The following is a 16,334-nucleotide window of genomic DNA, read 5'->3' as shown; positions in this document are numbered from 1 at the left end:
ACAATCATCACAAGTTTACACTCCTCTCCACTCCCCATTGCTTTAGCCATCTCTTCCCAATGAAGGCAATTTCTCTCTCTCTAAATACATATTGTAGTCATATCCCAGTCTCTGATCCCCTTTTCTAACAGCCTAACAGTTTCATCTTGTACCAAGAGTGTGCTTTAAAATAGACTGCTCATGAGATATGCAGCAAGTGTTCAAATCCCCAGAGGGCTCTGGGTCACCTCGGTAGCACTCCCAGTTTCCAAGACCCTGCCATAAGTGGCAGGGAGATAAGCTTCAAAGGCCTATCTTTCATAAGATGAAGGTTTTCCTATACACACACTCATTTTCAACAGAAAACGTGTTTTATACAACCAAATGCTCCAGGGGGAACAAATCCAAACCTGAAAAATTGGCTTATCCCTGGGACAAGTGGTCACATTCAAAGTAGGGCTAGAAGAATTAATGGTGATAGAAAGCCAGGGTGAAAATCCTGGCAAAGCACACAAGCAAACACTTTCCACAGAGCACCTTGTGGCTGGTTTTCTCAGCCATACACCTAATTATCTCACATTGACTCCATGCCAGCAACAAACAACCTTGTGACCATGTGGCATGACTAGAGAGATTCCCCATCTTGGCAAAACTTCAAAGTCACTTACTATTTGTGCTGTGTCCAGTAAACTAAATCTCAAATTCTTACCACCTTGGGGCTCATGACCTTACCACTCACTCCATTACTAAGGCTTCTCTAAGAAAGGAGGGGGTCAACTGTACTAGATAACAGGTTAGAGAACAGCAGCACGGCCATGGGCAGTAGCACCAGCTTAGGAAACCAGTGACTAGGGATCTTCTACAGGACTCAATGTCCAGAACAACTCTCACTTACTTGTATGGTGTCTTCCTGAGGGACAACGTCTGTTTCATATGCCTGCTCTGCTTCAGCAGGCTGATTCTCTCATGGGAGGTCAGGCCCAGAAAGGCAATCTAAAAAAGAAGGGTGGAAGGTACATGAAAAACACCATATTGTAGCTCCATCATTCTTAGCAGTAAATCACAGGACATTGGCAACGATTTAGCAGGCCCCCACAGACAATATTCCCCAGCTTTCTAACCAAGGATCATGGTGATGCAGAGATTCAGCAGCCTTAAACTATACTCCCCTATATAAATCTAGTAACTGGCATTTTGCGTGTGTGTTTTTTAATTGTCTAATTTTTTACTAACCTTCAAGAAAGTACTGTACATTGACTTAGAGCTGTGAAATAACTGCTTTATTAATTCAAGCTATGGTGTATGGTCATTTTTAATGTTCAGAACATTCAGTGCGTAACTTTTAGAGAAATAAAAAAATATAAGATCACTATCAGTGCAATTATCTCAACTTGTATGTTCTTTTTAGTATCTCTTTGAAAAGGGCCAAAGAAAAAGTTAATCAGAAGTAAAGAATGTTTAATTCCACAAATTTTGGGAAGACTGAAATTAAGGTAACTTAAAAATTCTTAAATCATTAAAAACCATAACTATTCACAGAGTTATCTCATTTAAACCTCAAGTTCCATATCTGTAAAACAGCTCATCATACCATCCTCATGATATTGTTTTAAGGATTTCAGACAATCTGTTTAAAATACCTAACCCAGAGGCTGAGAGAGATGAAGTAACTGATTCAAGTCCACACAGCTTAGAGTGGCAGAGCTGGGACTGACTCCTTGGTTAGTGGGAGAATAAAGCCCATGCTCCTAACCAACAGCCTAGACATTCAGCTTGACGTGCTATAATCAAAGCCACGACTACCCAGAGCACTCAGGAAATGAACATTTCCAAAGAAGTGGATTGTTCTGTTCATTAAGAAAATAGCTTTGCTCTGAATTCTTGCTTTTGAAAATTATCTGAAACTTTATTTTTTGCCTTATTGACTTTTTTAAAAAATAAAGGTTATTATCATCTCACATACTTGTACTCGTTCTAAGATTCTAGAAAAGAAGAGAATTATAAATTACGTCTTAAAGCATTATAAATACTATATGCTAGTATCTATTCTTGCTGCCAGAGTCTATTGATGTGAGAGTGATAGGAGATTAAGATGAATGTTCAGAAACCTCAGTTTAGTCAATATTATTAACTCAATTTCAACCTTAAACATTTTTTTCTTTTATTTCTTTTTCCCTTCCTTCCTCTTTCACTTCTTGTTATTATTATCACTATTATTATTTTGAGATTGGTTATTTCCCCATAAAAGTGGAATACACTTTGCTTTGGTTGAGTAATGCTCTAATTATCTGAGGTCTTACAGTAATTGATTCAGACTGATGACCACCCGATGCCCATTCCACGTGGGCAGGACACAGCAATAACGAGAGTTAGGTTAGGCTCATAAGGGATGGAAGGCAAGAGGGAAGGGACTAAAGCTTTGGAGAAAGCTGAAGGTGACAACTGCCCTGGAGCTTGAACTTTCAATTGGCCATGGCCTTCTCTGAAAATGTAATTACTATGTCCAGTGGTTAGTGATGCATTTTTCACTTCTTTCCACTCTCATCCACTTAAGCACTGCATAGTAATAAGGGTAACAAACAGGGTTGGAAAAACTGAGCAAAAACAATCATCTCATGTTTGCATGATACTTTAGTTTATACTATGGTTACACACAACATAAAATTTAACTGTACAATGGAAAAAGCCCTCGAATGGGACTGTCAGAAGACCTAAGTCTACAGTTCTGATTTTGCCACATACTGGGTGACCTTGAGCATTTCAATTTACCTTTCTGTACTTCTATTTATAAAATAAAGAGTTCAGATTAGGTAACTCCTAGGTCCAACTCTCATAATTTATTATGCTAACCTTTAAAACATCTTGTGATTTAATGTAGCAGATAGGCATTATTATCTCATTTTACAGACAAAAAAACTGAAATTCAAGTGTGGTTAAATGACATGGCTAGATTCACACAGTAAGTGACAGAGGTAAAAACAGAATGTATATCTTCTGATTTTAAATTCAAGTCCATCTCACTACAAGTTTTGGAAATTTTACTCAAAGCCATTTTAAGAAGAGAAATAAATACCTGAAAGAGTTGATTTAATAATAAAAATGTTGACCATGAGAAATGGAAAGTTGCTAGCATCAAGATATATAAAACCCAAGGGGAACAGGTCACAATCTGATTGAGGTAAGTCCATAATCCATCTTCTTTGAATGTTGTGGCACAATGATTAGACCAATCTGTGAATTCACCAAAAAAATTTTAAAAAAAGATCCCATTATTTAAAAAGGCAATAAACTAGTTTTCGAGAAGATAATATCACTGCAGTTCTATTTAGGGAGAAAAGAAAGCAAGGCACAGATCATGATTCAACTTTTGGAATTCATCTTCCATATGACAGCTCAAAAACCAAAGATGACAAAATGGTAGCTCAATGTTAACTGAGGTTATGATAACACTGTTTTTAGGTAGTCAAAAGTGAAGGAATAAGGCAAAAAAGGTCCATAAAATCTTTACTAAAATCAGCATAAGATGTACCAGCCTGAAGCTAAGTATTTGTTTAGAACATTCCCTACCATATTTGTGTTTATAGCAACTATGGGTCTATTACAGGACTGAACATAAACTCTTATTAAGGGTTCAGATGAAGAGGCCATTGCTATGGGCACAAGACATCCAATAAGCACCTAGATGCCATCAGAATACAATCTAATAGCATACAGGGAGCTGGGCATGGGTATACTTCTGTACTGTTCTCCTCAGGTGTGCCAATTAAAAGAAAGGACTTTACTATGGCCTTTCATATTAACCTCCTAACCCACGTAGCTAGGAGCAGCAGTAAGGAAAAATACACACAGGACGCAGTAGAAACAAAGGAACAGATCTTCAAGGTTATATAAATCCAATGACTATTACAGGCACCCTGGCCATGCATAAAGGGTGAATTATTTTCAAATGAGAATTCTATAGATTTCCACCTTGAGGTTTCATAAATGCCTCTGACAATTTGATAAGCAGTTTTAGACATTTTCTTAATACTGCTCTGAAGAACTCCAGGGACAGGAAGAAAATGAGTCCATGACTTTCCTGTCAACTGTCCATTTGAACCCTAAAAATTTACTTTTTTTTTCTTTTGAAGTCTCTGATTTCCAATCATCTTTCATGAAGTATGCCAGAAGCATTCTAAGAGCAATCATCATAAAGTAGCAATCAAGGTACAAGTTAAAGAAAATTATACTCTCTCTAGAGCTTCTCATTAGGACAGCAAAGAAAGATGCATCCCATGCACCTGATATCAAAAAAAGAATATAATTTCCAACAGTAGGTGGAGAAAACAGCTGTTGAGTGGGAAAGGATGTCTATTTTCTTTCAGCTTACAGATTTCTACTGCTCCCTTCTGGGAATTCTTTTGATAGCACAGCATGATCTCACACTGAAGTTTTCAGAATACTGGTTTTCAGATTTAATATCAAAGATACAATAGCAAGTTATCATTTACATTATCTTATGCAATGTAACAGTTTAATTTGTGCTAATACATTCTTTTGAGGTGGCCAATGGCTAATGGTAGGGAACGCATATCATTCCAAGTCAATCGTTTTCATCCTTAGATAGCTCTGACAGTTACATAGTTCTTCCTGATAGTAATCTACAATCTTTCTTTTTGTAACTTACAGGACGCTAACACTTTTGGAGTCACTTACTGTCCACCTTGTAACAGACCTTACAAAAGATGAAATAGATGGAGGCTGTACAGAAGTAGCAGCTATTGGGTCACATGAGAAGGAGAGTATAGAGTAGGGCTCCAATAATACAGTACTCATGGTAAACAAGGGAGGTGGGATGACAGTGAAGCCTCATTAGAGAAATGGAGCACAACTTCATGTTTTTTGTCTGTGAAATAACAATAAATGACACAATGCCCTCATTCAGTGAAAACAAATATTGCTGGAATACAAATGGAATAAAGGTAACAAAATACAGTCAGCTAGTTCATATATTTGTAAGTGAATATAAGGTGGGAATGTTCTTATGAAACAAAATGCAATAAGAAAATTGGTTCAGGGCCAGAGAAAAAAGACAAAGAGGAGGGAAGAATCTCATGTGTAATAAAAAACTAACTTGGAAAGACTGAATGTGATGGAAAATCGCTTCTGTCCTTATCAATACAGTCTTATGCTGGTCATAGATGCCAAACAAAGGTGACTATTTTTAGTGAAGAGAAAGAAGAGAGGAGAGGCAAGAGTGGTGTAAGCTCTGGCTCCTCTCCCATAGGATCTAGTCCAAGAGACAAGTTGGTCCATGTGCCAACTTACAAAGGTTTTCCAGGAATAAGCTTTACTGTCAGGCCTTGAAAGGCAGCTGTCTCAACAGAAACAAGCACTGTCAAAAAAGTCTTTTATTTTTTACACTATGAGACACAATCTAAGAGGTTTTAAAAATCTAATGCTGGCCAGGTGCAATACTTCATGTTTGTAATCCCAGCACTTTGGGAAGCTGAGACAGGAGAATCACTTGAGGCCTGGGGCTTGAGACCAACCAGCCTGGGCAACAAGATGAAGACATCATCTCTACCAAAAATTTAAAAATTAACTGGGCATGGTGACACGCACCTGCAGTCCCAGCTATTTGGGAGGACAAGGAGAAGGATCACTTGAGCCCAAAAGGTTAAGGCTGCAGTGAGCCATGATTGCGCCACTGCATTCCAGTCTGGGCAACAAGGTGAAACTCTGTCCCCAAAACTACATAAATAAATAAACAAAAAACAAACAAATAAATAAAATTAAATTAACTGAAATAAAAACAGAATGCTCAGGATTACTGGTGGCTTTTGACAAGAACTAAGCTCACAGATTACAACCTTCTGACTATTAGACCTATTTAAAATGGTGACAGTTATATTTAGCTAGAAAAGCATTGCCTAGTGATCAAAGACACCCAAGGCATCAGGTAGGAAAGGGTCTGACAAGGTAACTGACACCCTCCATGCCTATAGCAGGGCAAAAAATAACTCATTATACATAGATACTAGTTAATAATCTCTAAAAATGAAACCCCAAACAAAACAAAATTTGTAATACTTGATACTTCTAGGGAGGGAAACTGGGAGGCTTGGTGGCAAGTGTACAAAAAATTGTCTTTCGAAAACTAACAAAAATTTTAAACTAAAGAGAGAGAAAGAGAGGAAAAAAGTATACATGTACTGGGGCTTAGGATGCTACGGGGAAAGAAACGTTCTTAATGTCTTTCAGAATTACTCCAGACTTCAGCTCAAGAGACAAACTAGTACTCTACTGGTAAAGTTAAGATTTGACCAAGAACATAACGGGAGGGTGGACGGAAACAGATTAGAAGTGAAGCCTCTGTGTTAGAGCCCAATTCTCCCAAAACCTTCAAAATAAATAAACAACTAACAGTAAAGTCCAAATAAATAAACTACAAGCACTATAGGTTTTTCCAGTAAGGTAAGCTATTTCTAAGGTCTGAAAAACATAATCACGAAATTCTTAAGAGATAGCCAAAATCTTTCTTGTTCAATTTAAACCCTGTCCTTCTTAGTCAACCACCTCAGAACAGCTGGCTGTCACTCCCTATGTGAGACCCTAGATACTCTTTTAAACTGCTACTTAAAGCTTTTTTCCTTCATCAGGGCTGCAGAACAAGTGATCTAATGTTTTCTTCCAAGTTACTATTTCTAGCATTTTAACTGTTAGTATTCCCATCCGTTCTCAGTTTCAACTTGATACTTACCAAATAGCATGTGCTTTCAGAGGTGTGTCGCTTAATTACTGGACAACTATCCCCCAACCTTTCTACCACTGACCTTATTTTTTCTGTTTTATTTACTTACCATCTCCAGCTTTGTACTTGAGCAGCTGACTTTCCCTCTCCACTGGGGAACAAATCTGCACTTGCCTTAAATTAATTTCTATTTTTAACTACTTCTCAAATTTATCATGGTTTTTTTCTAAAGTACTGAGAACTAACCTCATTTTGCATTTCTTGCAACTTTCCAATGCTGAGGGAGTCTTAGAGGCATTCACCTTGTTGTTATTAGGGGTACGGTTTATAGTCATCCAGTCAGAATGTGATATACAAGGATTTATAAGGAAAAGTAGAAATGGGTGTGGATGTATGTGATTGTTATAAGAAAAATTTATACTTACAGATGAAAGATCCATATATAATCCAGCCACATACTATGGAAAGGAAAAACAAGAAGAATATATAATAATGATGGTTGCCAAAACCTAAAGAAAGAAAAAAAATTATACTTAGTCTTTTCATTTCTTCTGATTTTCAACATAAGACCTCCTTAACCATTTTCCTGCCAAAAGTCCTCACCAAAATAAAACAGAAATAAAGCTGTTGCTTTCCTTTTAAGTACCATTAAATCAAACCACACATTTCTGATATGTCACAGTCAATTGTCCATATTAACTGAACTAATATTTATTCATTGCTTACTTAAAAGAAGATTTTTTTTTTGGAATAGAATAAAGTTAACTAAACCCTCCTCTAGGCTGGTCTATCCTGTGATGGAAGGAAGGGAAGTAGACAGGATTCTGGACAAATCATACCCAGTCTCTTTCTTCCTTCCATGTAACATGTTTGTAAAAGTACAACTTTTAGAATAAAGTTAACTAAGCAAACACTGCTCTAGGCTGTCCTATCCTGTGATAGAAGGAAGGAGGTAGGCAGGATTCTGGACAACTCATACCCTGTATCTTTCCTCCTTCCATTTAATGTGTTTGTAAAAGCACAAGCTCTAAATATCAAGGATTGACTTAATCAGGGGAACACAGAAAATGAATCTGAGGAGCAGCAATACATTTACATGTTGCTACATTTACATGCAAAGAGTAGGAACCCACGGTCTGAGATAGTTCTACAGAAGGGAAGAAAGCAGGAAAAGCCTGGCAATTAAGTCTTCTCTTGCACATGCTGCCTTCTCAGTGCTGGAGATGGGAGCGTTTCAATGCTAATGACACAAACGCTCCTCAGCTTTCACATCATGGTCTGACCTTCTCTTGAAGCAGCGAAACCCAGCAGAAGGAATAACAGTCACTGGAATCCAGAGACCTAGGTTTACATATTACTAGTTGTGTCACTGTAAGTTAAGTGTCTTAACTTCTCTGATCTAGCATTTTTACAAGTGATATGGAGATAATACCTTTTCTGTCTACTTCACAGGTCTGTAGCTATCAAACAGGATAATGCACATGAAAACACTATATTACTTGTATTGTAATAATGACATATGGGCTCATTGCTATTGGAATATTGGAATACTGAAAATGGAGCCCTTGGATGCCCTTCCACATTTTCTATGAGCCATAACTAAACATATTCTTAACTTCATACTGGTAATTGAAAAATTAAGTCTTCTCACCTATGCACCGTCCAGTCCACAGGCAGTGTTGATCATATCGAGCCACACAGGAGTTGCACACATGGCAATGGAGTGACCTTAATGGCTTCCTTATCTAAGTGAGCAATTAAGAGAGGCCTAAGCAAAAACAAGCGTCACAAAGTGGTAACGAATCACAAGCAAAATTTTAACTTTAGGTCACAAAGGCATTGACAGAAATCCTAAGTAGACCATCAATTCACACAGAGGCTGTGGATTGCCTTATTAATATTTACTTCCATATGTCTACTTTGATTAGGACATCATTAAGTGGGATCTGAATTCCAGAGTCTGTTCACACGGACTAAACAGAAATGAGGCAGTACCACAGTGCAAAATAAGCACAGAACTAAGGGAAGGAAACCCAAGTTCCATTTTTAGCGCCACTAATAATTTGGAAGAATTTACTTCCTCCCTTGATTCCTCAATTGCAAAGTGAGAGGTTTCACTAAGTGGTTTCTAAGGTCATTATGAGCCTCTGAGTTTAAGTTAGTTCTAATATATGCTTCATGACAAAGAAAAGCAAATAAAACACATGCTGGATAATTCACAGAGAGATGTAACCAGAGACAACTTCAATAGATTACAAACATCATTCTTCCATATGTTCAGGACAGAAAGCTGTTCAGACAGTAATGTAAAATTAGAAATGAGTAAAAATACACAGTGTATATTTTTTGTGTAAATATACCACGAAGATCTGACAAATGCTTACATGAGCAATGTTATCAAGAATTTGGTTTTGCTATGGGAAAAAATTATATAGAAAAGACTCACAAGACATGATGTACAAAATGTCCTGAAATCCAGAAGGCCAGTTTCTGCAAGGGTGATGATATTCTGAAAGACATGAAGTTTGACCTTATTATCACATTTTGTTGGAAAATGTATCATGCACGGTTATGTACCATTCTCATAGCTCTCACTCCAAACTAAGTAGTCAAAAAAGCAATTGGAATACTTGCCACCAAATCATTCTGTGCTTGAAATGATGTGACTTCAAGGTTGCATTTTCAACCAACAGCCAATAAATTAGGTTGCATGAAAATTACACCACCCCACTACTCCCACCTATCACCTCATCTCTGTGAATGGCAATCATCTCCCACTTATGATCTGCTAGAGAAAAATAAATATGCACTTATACACACCCATTAAAAAAGAAAAACCCACCAGTATACATCAAAACTGATAAAAGCACCAAGGGCTGGGTCTTTCAGGAACACTAGCTTTAGGTAACAAAGACAACACTCTCCAACTTCTAAACATTCATGAGCAACGGAAAACATACATGTCATCTGACAACTTCACATTTGAAGAAGGAAGGGGCATCTCCTCAGCCAATAAGCAAAAGGACTCTCCCTGGTAACTGACTAGTTTATTAAGTGGGGAAAAGTAAGCTAAATGACCATTATCAAAATTATAAGGAAGTAGGAGATCAAATTCCTAACAGGAATCACATCTGAAAAAGTCTTGGTGGGGTGTTACTTTAACAGAAAATAAAAATACACGTTAAAACTTTTATATACATACATAAAAAAAGCATAACAGTGGAAATCTCATTTTTGCTATATCACCCCACAGCCATAACAAAAACTAACACATCTGCATCTGTGACTTTCTAAAGTTTACAAACCCTCCTATTAAAAACATTAGTAATAAAGAAATCTCACCACTTTCTTTTCTTCTTCAGACGCCTTAGTGAAGCCTGGATCAGTTGCCCAAGTCTTATAGAAAAAGTAGAGAAAGGCTATAATGCTGAAAATGAAACTGAAATAGAAAGGGGGTCCTGCTAAATGTTAAAGCCAAGTTAAGGAATATAACAAACTCCCTTTAAAAAGAATATAATTATAATGCAAGCAAATTTCATAACTGGCACCTAAGAACCTCACCTTCCCTATGTACACATGACCCCACCCCTAAACCTGTTCCCATTCTATGTTCTAATCCTACTGGAATTTGTTCCTACTTGGCTAATAATTAATGCTTCCTTATTAGTTGAAGCTCATACTAAATATTGACAGGAATAGTTGCAATGTATGAGGAATATCCTGAAAAGTGACAAAAACTCAAGACCAAATAAATTTCTTTCTCATGGTGTAATTGTGTCTCTCCCATGAGTATCTAGAAAAATATTCTTTGATCATTTTAACAAAATCATTCAAAGAAACAAACCTCTTGATTCAGATATTCCAAATAAAAATATTTCCCTATATATTAGATACATGTTTGCAGAAATTTCCCACTGTAAGTTTAGTAACCAATCCTTTTACTAGGCTGAGTTAATTTAGAGACAAACTGTTCTCCTTGCAAAATGATTATGTATCACATACTATTAGGGAAAGTCACATATTATAGATAAATTAAGATAAAAGTGTTTTCACAGATAAATGTTACCTGCTTTGAAATGTTTTTAAGGTGATAGAAATTCTCTGTATAAGAAGTAAAATTTTGCTCTAGGGAATGACAAATGAACATGCAGCAGTGAATCAATAAGACCAGAAATAAACCAACTGCCCTTACCCAATTGAAATAATTACTGACAAAGTAACTGTCTCCACCTTTCAAGATTCTGCCATGCTCTCCTGTGCCAAACTTCAGTGTGGAAAAAGTGACCACAAAATACTCTAAACCCTTTCTATTCAAAGTGTGGTCAAAGGACCTGCAGACACAACTTCACCTGGGAGCTTGTTAGAAAAGCAGAACTTCAGGCCCCATCCTAGACCTACAGAACCAGACTCTGGGTTTTAACAAGATCCCCAGGGGCTTCAACATGCACATTAAAATGTAAGAAGCCCTGCTCTAACCCACAAAGACAGCACAACCACATCTGGTTAAGGGAGGCAGGAATATATCTTGTTGGCTTAATTTATCACAGTTCATCTGCAGATGGGCCTAGCTTTAAGAAAGAGTTGGGTCCAGGGAAGTTGTGTAAAATTCCATTTTAACAACATTTACTTAGAATGAATTAAAAAGGACACTATTAAAGGTACATTGGGCAAGACCTTTTGTTAAAGAATCACATTTTTTTTTATGAAATCCTGATCAACACATGACTCAAAAATACATATGTTCAGTTCTCAAAAATACATTCAGTTTAATCATGCAATGATTCTGCATGCTGAGCTGACTGAAATTTTCGGCTCCTATTTTGATAACCTTACAAAATAAATGGCAGGGGAATCACTGGATCCCCATTCTTCAAGTAAATTGAATTGCACTCTATCACCTGACATCAAAGCTGAAGACATTCCGTGCTTCTGTGCCCTTGGCTGTGTGGTTTGCTGACCTAAAATGTCCCCCACTTCCTCTCATTTTCTTCTGAAACTACACTTTTAGTATGTTCAAGTCCTAAATGCCATCAAAACCTAACTTATATTTTCCCTCCTTCCTTGGAATATTTTCTGATTCCTTAGAGAGAATGATTTTCTCCCTTCCTTGAATTTAGGAATGCTTTCTCTATGGTACTTAGACATTGGACTACAGTTTATAGACACATCAGCCTTCCCAGTAAGCTGGTAACTTCTGCAGTTAAGTCTCTCAATTTGGAGTTAAAATTTGCCTTTCTATAATTTCAACCAACTGGTTTTCATTCATTTCATCCTTTAGATCTGCATTATAGCTGTCTTTTAGATCTAACCTACATAAGCTTATCCCCGCATATGTTTAATACATTTTTACTGAGTGCCAATTTACATAGTACATTGGCTTCCAAATGACAGCGAAATTGGAAGACAGTGATCATACCTCCAAGATAAATGGCAACACTGTCCTTGTACATAACAGTTTCCTGGTCATGTTCTTCTGTTCATGCTCCCATTTGTTATTCTCTCCTTTAAAAGGCTATAATTCAAACCAGTGCAAAGGACAGAGAAGCTGCTTTGTTATTTGCTTGGACACTCAAATCCTTGTAATACTATGTGAGAATATACTCGCTTCCTTGACAGCTGCATCACTAGCCACATTGAACATTTAGTCAAGGCTCCTGGTTCCTTCGTACTTGACCAGAAGCTATGTCACAGCTCACCATAACATGCACTTGTGCAGCTGATTTTCTGAAACTCATTATGGGACTAAATGTGTATTTATCCCTCTTAAACTTAACTCAGTTAGTTACAGCCAATATCAGAAACGTAATATTCAGTGAGTCACCATTTCTCTCCTGAGTTTGAATTTTAACCTCAAACTCATCAATAAGGTCCTATTTTCTTATACTCAATCCCCCTCATAAAAGCCAAAGACATTACTTGCTAAACTTACAAAACGTACCAAAAGAAAGTGATCATCTGAGAAGCCAACCTAGAATTGCCTTTAAAATTAGTTTCAACATACAGCCTTCCACACAGATTTTATTCATAAGAATAATTAATAATGAAATATTGGGTATATTAATAGAATGCCATTTTGCAATGGGGACTGTGGTGAGCACTTTATAATAATCCTTGCAGCCACACCATGAGCTTGTTTCTGTTACCTCCAATTTACAGAAACACTAAGGCTTGTTGAAATTATGTACCTTGGCCCAATGGTACATAGTCTGAAAAAGAGCTAACACTCAAAATCATTTTGTCTTATTCCGTAGTGCCCCAGAATGTTTTCCCCTAATAGACCAATATCTGTGGTAGCAGATGCCCTTATTCAATGCAGACAGCAGCCTGAGGCAAAGCTAGCCTAAACACAGGGTAGCACCTCAGTTCATTCACAAGGCAGTTCCACCAACATTTAAAATTTAGCTTGAAGAACATTGTTCTGTTGGTGAAGTACGCCACCTACTGACTTTTGCTCTCACAAACAGCAAGTTCATATGGTTGCCTAGAACAAATGGCTTTAGGTTGTACAAGCAAATAAAATATTCCATCTTGTTGATTTCAACATCTTAAGATTCTGTCTAGCTATGGAAATCAGTTCTTCTGATGTAACAGCAACGTCACAAATTTTGAACAGTTTCTAGTTAAACTCAGCTGAATATTAACTTCTATAAATGAGGTTTTCAAACCACAGTGAAGTTACACTTTTGTTAATATTGATTCCACAAATTTGAAATAATTCAATATAAAAGCTTTTGTGCAAAAATTGACATGTTTCTCAATTTAAAAAAATTTATCAAAAAACCCATTTTCAAACTGTTTTTTTCCACTGCCATATAGATTGGTAAACAAAAATATCAGCTATCTCTCCTTAGTATCATGTCAATTACCCTAGAATTTATGAGTCGTGGGTCTTCTGCAAGTGATTTTGTTGCATCTTGTGCTGTTATTTGATTCACTCATGATTGCTTATAAAATAATGTATTTTTCTATCATGCAATAATATCATTCAAGCCTTCATTAAGTGGTGGTAATAAGACTACTGCTTAAAAAATTGCCACCGAATCAGTAATTATGAGACAAAGAAGAGATAATAAAATCTTCTGGAAAAAGCCAAATGGCCCCCATGGTATGTTGTGCCATTCATTTAAAGAAATCTGAAAAATATTAGAGAGAATGCTCAGAAATATAAAGAAGCATTAAAGCAAAAACATGCTATAATAGATGTAGACATATATATTTTGAGAAATCATATGCCCATCTCACTTCACATTTATTCCTACGGAAAAAATATTCTTGAATTCAGCTTATGCATGTCTCCCATAAATACTCTGTTCTTTCTTTTCAGAAATGCTATTACCAGAAACAGTATGTGGAATTTTAAAGGAATATACTAAAAGGTATATTTCCATCTACAACATTCCTTCTTCTCCTACTCCATAAGCAAAGCAAGGCTATCAGGTCTTCCCAGGGTCCTTGGAAGGGGAAAAGGGAGTCTGGCAAGAGGTGGGAAGATTGAAAATACCTTCTACCTACCTGGAGTCATAAATGGTTAGAGCCCAAGTAACCTCTCTCCCCATTTCTAGGTGACAGGACCTGGCTAACACTAACAGAACAACCCACTCTTACGCTGGACTTGGGCCTAGGCCCTGATCCTCAAGTAATAAACCTATTCCTTGGATAAGTTTGGTTTGTTTCTTTGTTTTTAACTTCAGGCTGCTATTCATTAGTGGGTCATGAAAAAATTAAACGGGCCATGATTAAATTTTTTTAAAAGGAAATGGAATGAAATAACACCATAGGGCAAAGCATACATTAGGAGTACAGTCTTTGTTTTCCATACATGTTGAGTGGCAAAGTAACTTTATTTTCACTGTAGATTGAAAATCATTGCCTTAGATAATACCTCTAACACTTACCATTACTGAGGGAGCCACATTTTTCTCAATATCCCTTTCATGCAGTTTGTGTTGGTACTCAGAAAATTTATCAATCAACTGTAACTGCTGACCAAGTTAAAAGAATCATCTGACCTTGAAGGAATCTCAAGACATCCAACAAATTATGGTACAAGTAAAACAATAATACATTCTACTGTCCCCCTCCTATGAGTAATATATACTAGATACCTACTGTTTCCATAATGTACTCTGAGATTACTTCTAGAATCAAGTAGATTTTCAACATTAAACATCTTCATCCAGAACCATTAAATAAATGCAAATTTAAGTTGCATTCCCTGGACCTTTTCCAATACCTAAATTCCTAGCAATGACATTATTCTTTTTAAAAGGCAAAGTGAGATATGCATCAAAATTGATGCTTAAAGGATATCAGGAAAAAATAAGATGAACCAAGTCATAAATATCCAAAAAATGGAACTTAGCAGAAAGGCTGTTGGTAAGTATACAAGGTTCTTATACCCAACCAAGAACCTAAAAGAACAAGGATAAACATAAGGTATTAGTGAAATAAGGTATTAGTATGATTTGTATTAATTTGAGTTCTAAATTTCTCTAAATAGTGATAGTAATCATAATAACAGCAACAACTGTAATAGCTGTCACGTGCTGAGTACTTACCAAGTGTTACTTTCCACATGGTAATAGAGTTATGCAACATCATCCCCCCATTTTACACGAGAAAGCCGAAGCACAACAATGCTCAAGAGGTGTATGTTCTAATTCTTCTAACCAACTTATACAATATTTCATTCACAACAATTTAATATATATTTTCAATGAATCTTTTCTATTTCTACTGAGACATCATATTTTTAGTTTTTTCGCATAAATTTTAAAATACACTAAAATGCAAAAATTTATATACTTAGAGATTCACCTTTACATTTAATAAGCTTTCTTCCAGAGACTAGAATGGTATTTATTAAGTATACAGATGCACACAACCTTAAGCACATTCATCCTATAAGCAGCTTGAGAAGCAGACACTTCATATAAAGATACATAAAGGCTAAAAATGATACTAGTATTCAGAACGCTAACAATCTCACTTGGGTCACAGGCAATTTGAGGATCACATATAACTTATCCAAAATATTGTAGTTTCAAAGAAAAAATCTTTTATACTAAATACTCACTATCGTCATCTTATGCATGAATATAGTTTACCTGAATATATGTTAAAATTTATACCAGAAAAAACAATGGTTAACAGTAGGTATGAAGGGTTAAAAAAAATTAGCTACCAGGATTATAACCATAATTATGATAGGTCACATATGAGAAGAACTAAACAGTCCAAACCTTAGATGCTCAACATGATGCCAAAATAGGCCCAATGAAGCCCTTGCAACCTCCAGGGTATGGTCTGTTGGAGATCTTGCAGCAAAAAATGCATTTGACCAAATTAGGTAATACAATGAACTACTAATTTACAAGAGCCTGCTACCAGTAAGTGTCTACTCCTGACAGGTATCAGGTTAACAGCCTGGATCAATAAGCTACTGCCCCTGTAATAAATAATAGAACTTTACAGTTACTTTCCTCCATGAAATTGGGACCCTACAGAGGACTATGAGAAATAAAGGCAGTTTGAATAAAGTTGTCATATATATTTGACACACATTTGAATTGTGTCCATTTTTAGAATGTAGGCTTCAACTACAATAAGCGAATAACCAAAC

The 16,334-nt window shown here is 36.4% G+C and overlaps 1 protein-coding gene across 4 annotated transcripts in view; it reads right to left on the bottom strand.

Moving 5' to 3' along the window:
- ZDHHC13 (zDHHC palmitoyltransferase 13) overlaps positions 1-16,334 on the bottom strand; it is a 54,577-nt gene that overhangs the window by 2,405 nt on the left and 35,838 nt on the right. For 3 of the 4 annotated variants that reach the window (XM_002755095.5, XM_009007816.5, XM_009007815.5), the window contains 7 exons: positions 15,023-15,123; positions 10,055-10,179; positions 9,159-9,221; positions 8,364-8,457; positions 7,138-7,221; positions 3,053-3,210; positions 875-972 (listed from right to left, as the gene is read on the bottom strand). In XM_002755095.5, coding sequence (XP_002755141.1) covers positions 875-972; positions 3,053-3,210; positions 7,138-7,221; positions 8,364-8,457; positions 9,159-9,221; positions 10,055-10,179; positions 15,023-15,123 — 723 coding nt within the window. The remainder of the gene's footprint in view (positions 1-874; positions 973-3,052; positions 3,211-7,137; positions 7,222-8,363; positions 8,458-9,158; positions 9,222-10,054; positions 10,180-15,022; positions 15,124-16,334) is intronic. The other variant, XM_009007813.5, reaches the window with a different exon arrangement.

The sequence above is a fragment of the Callithrix jacchus genome, chromosome 10, assembly GCF_049354715.1.
Source record: "Callithrix jacchus isolate 240 chromosome 10, calJac240_pri, whole genome shotgun sequence".
Lineage (NCBI taxonomy): Eukaryota > Metazoa > Chordata > Mammalia > Primates > Cebidae > Callithrix > Callithrix jacchus.
Note: the sequence above shows the minus strand (reverse complement) of the source record. Positions and strands in the feature narration are given on the sequence as shown.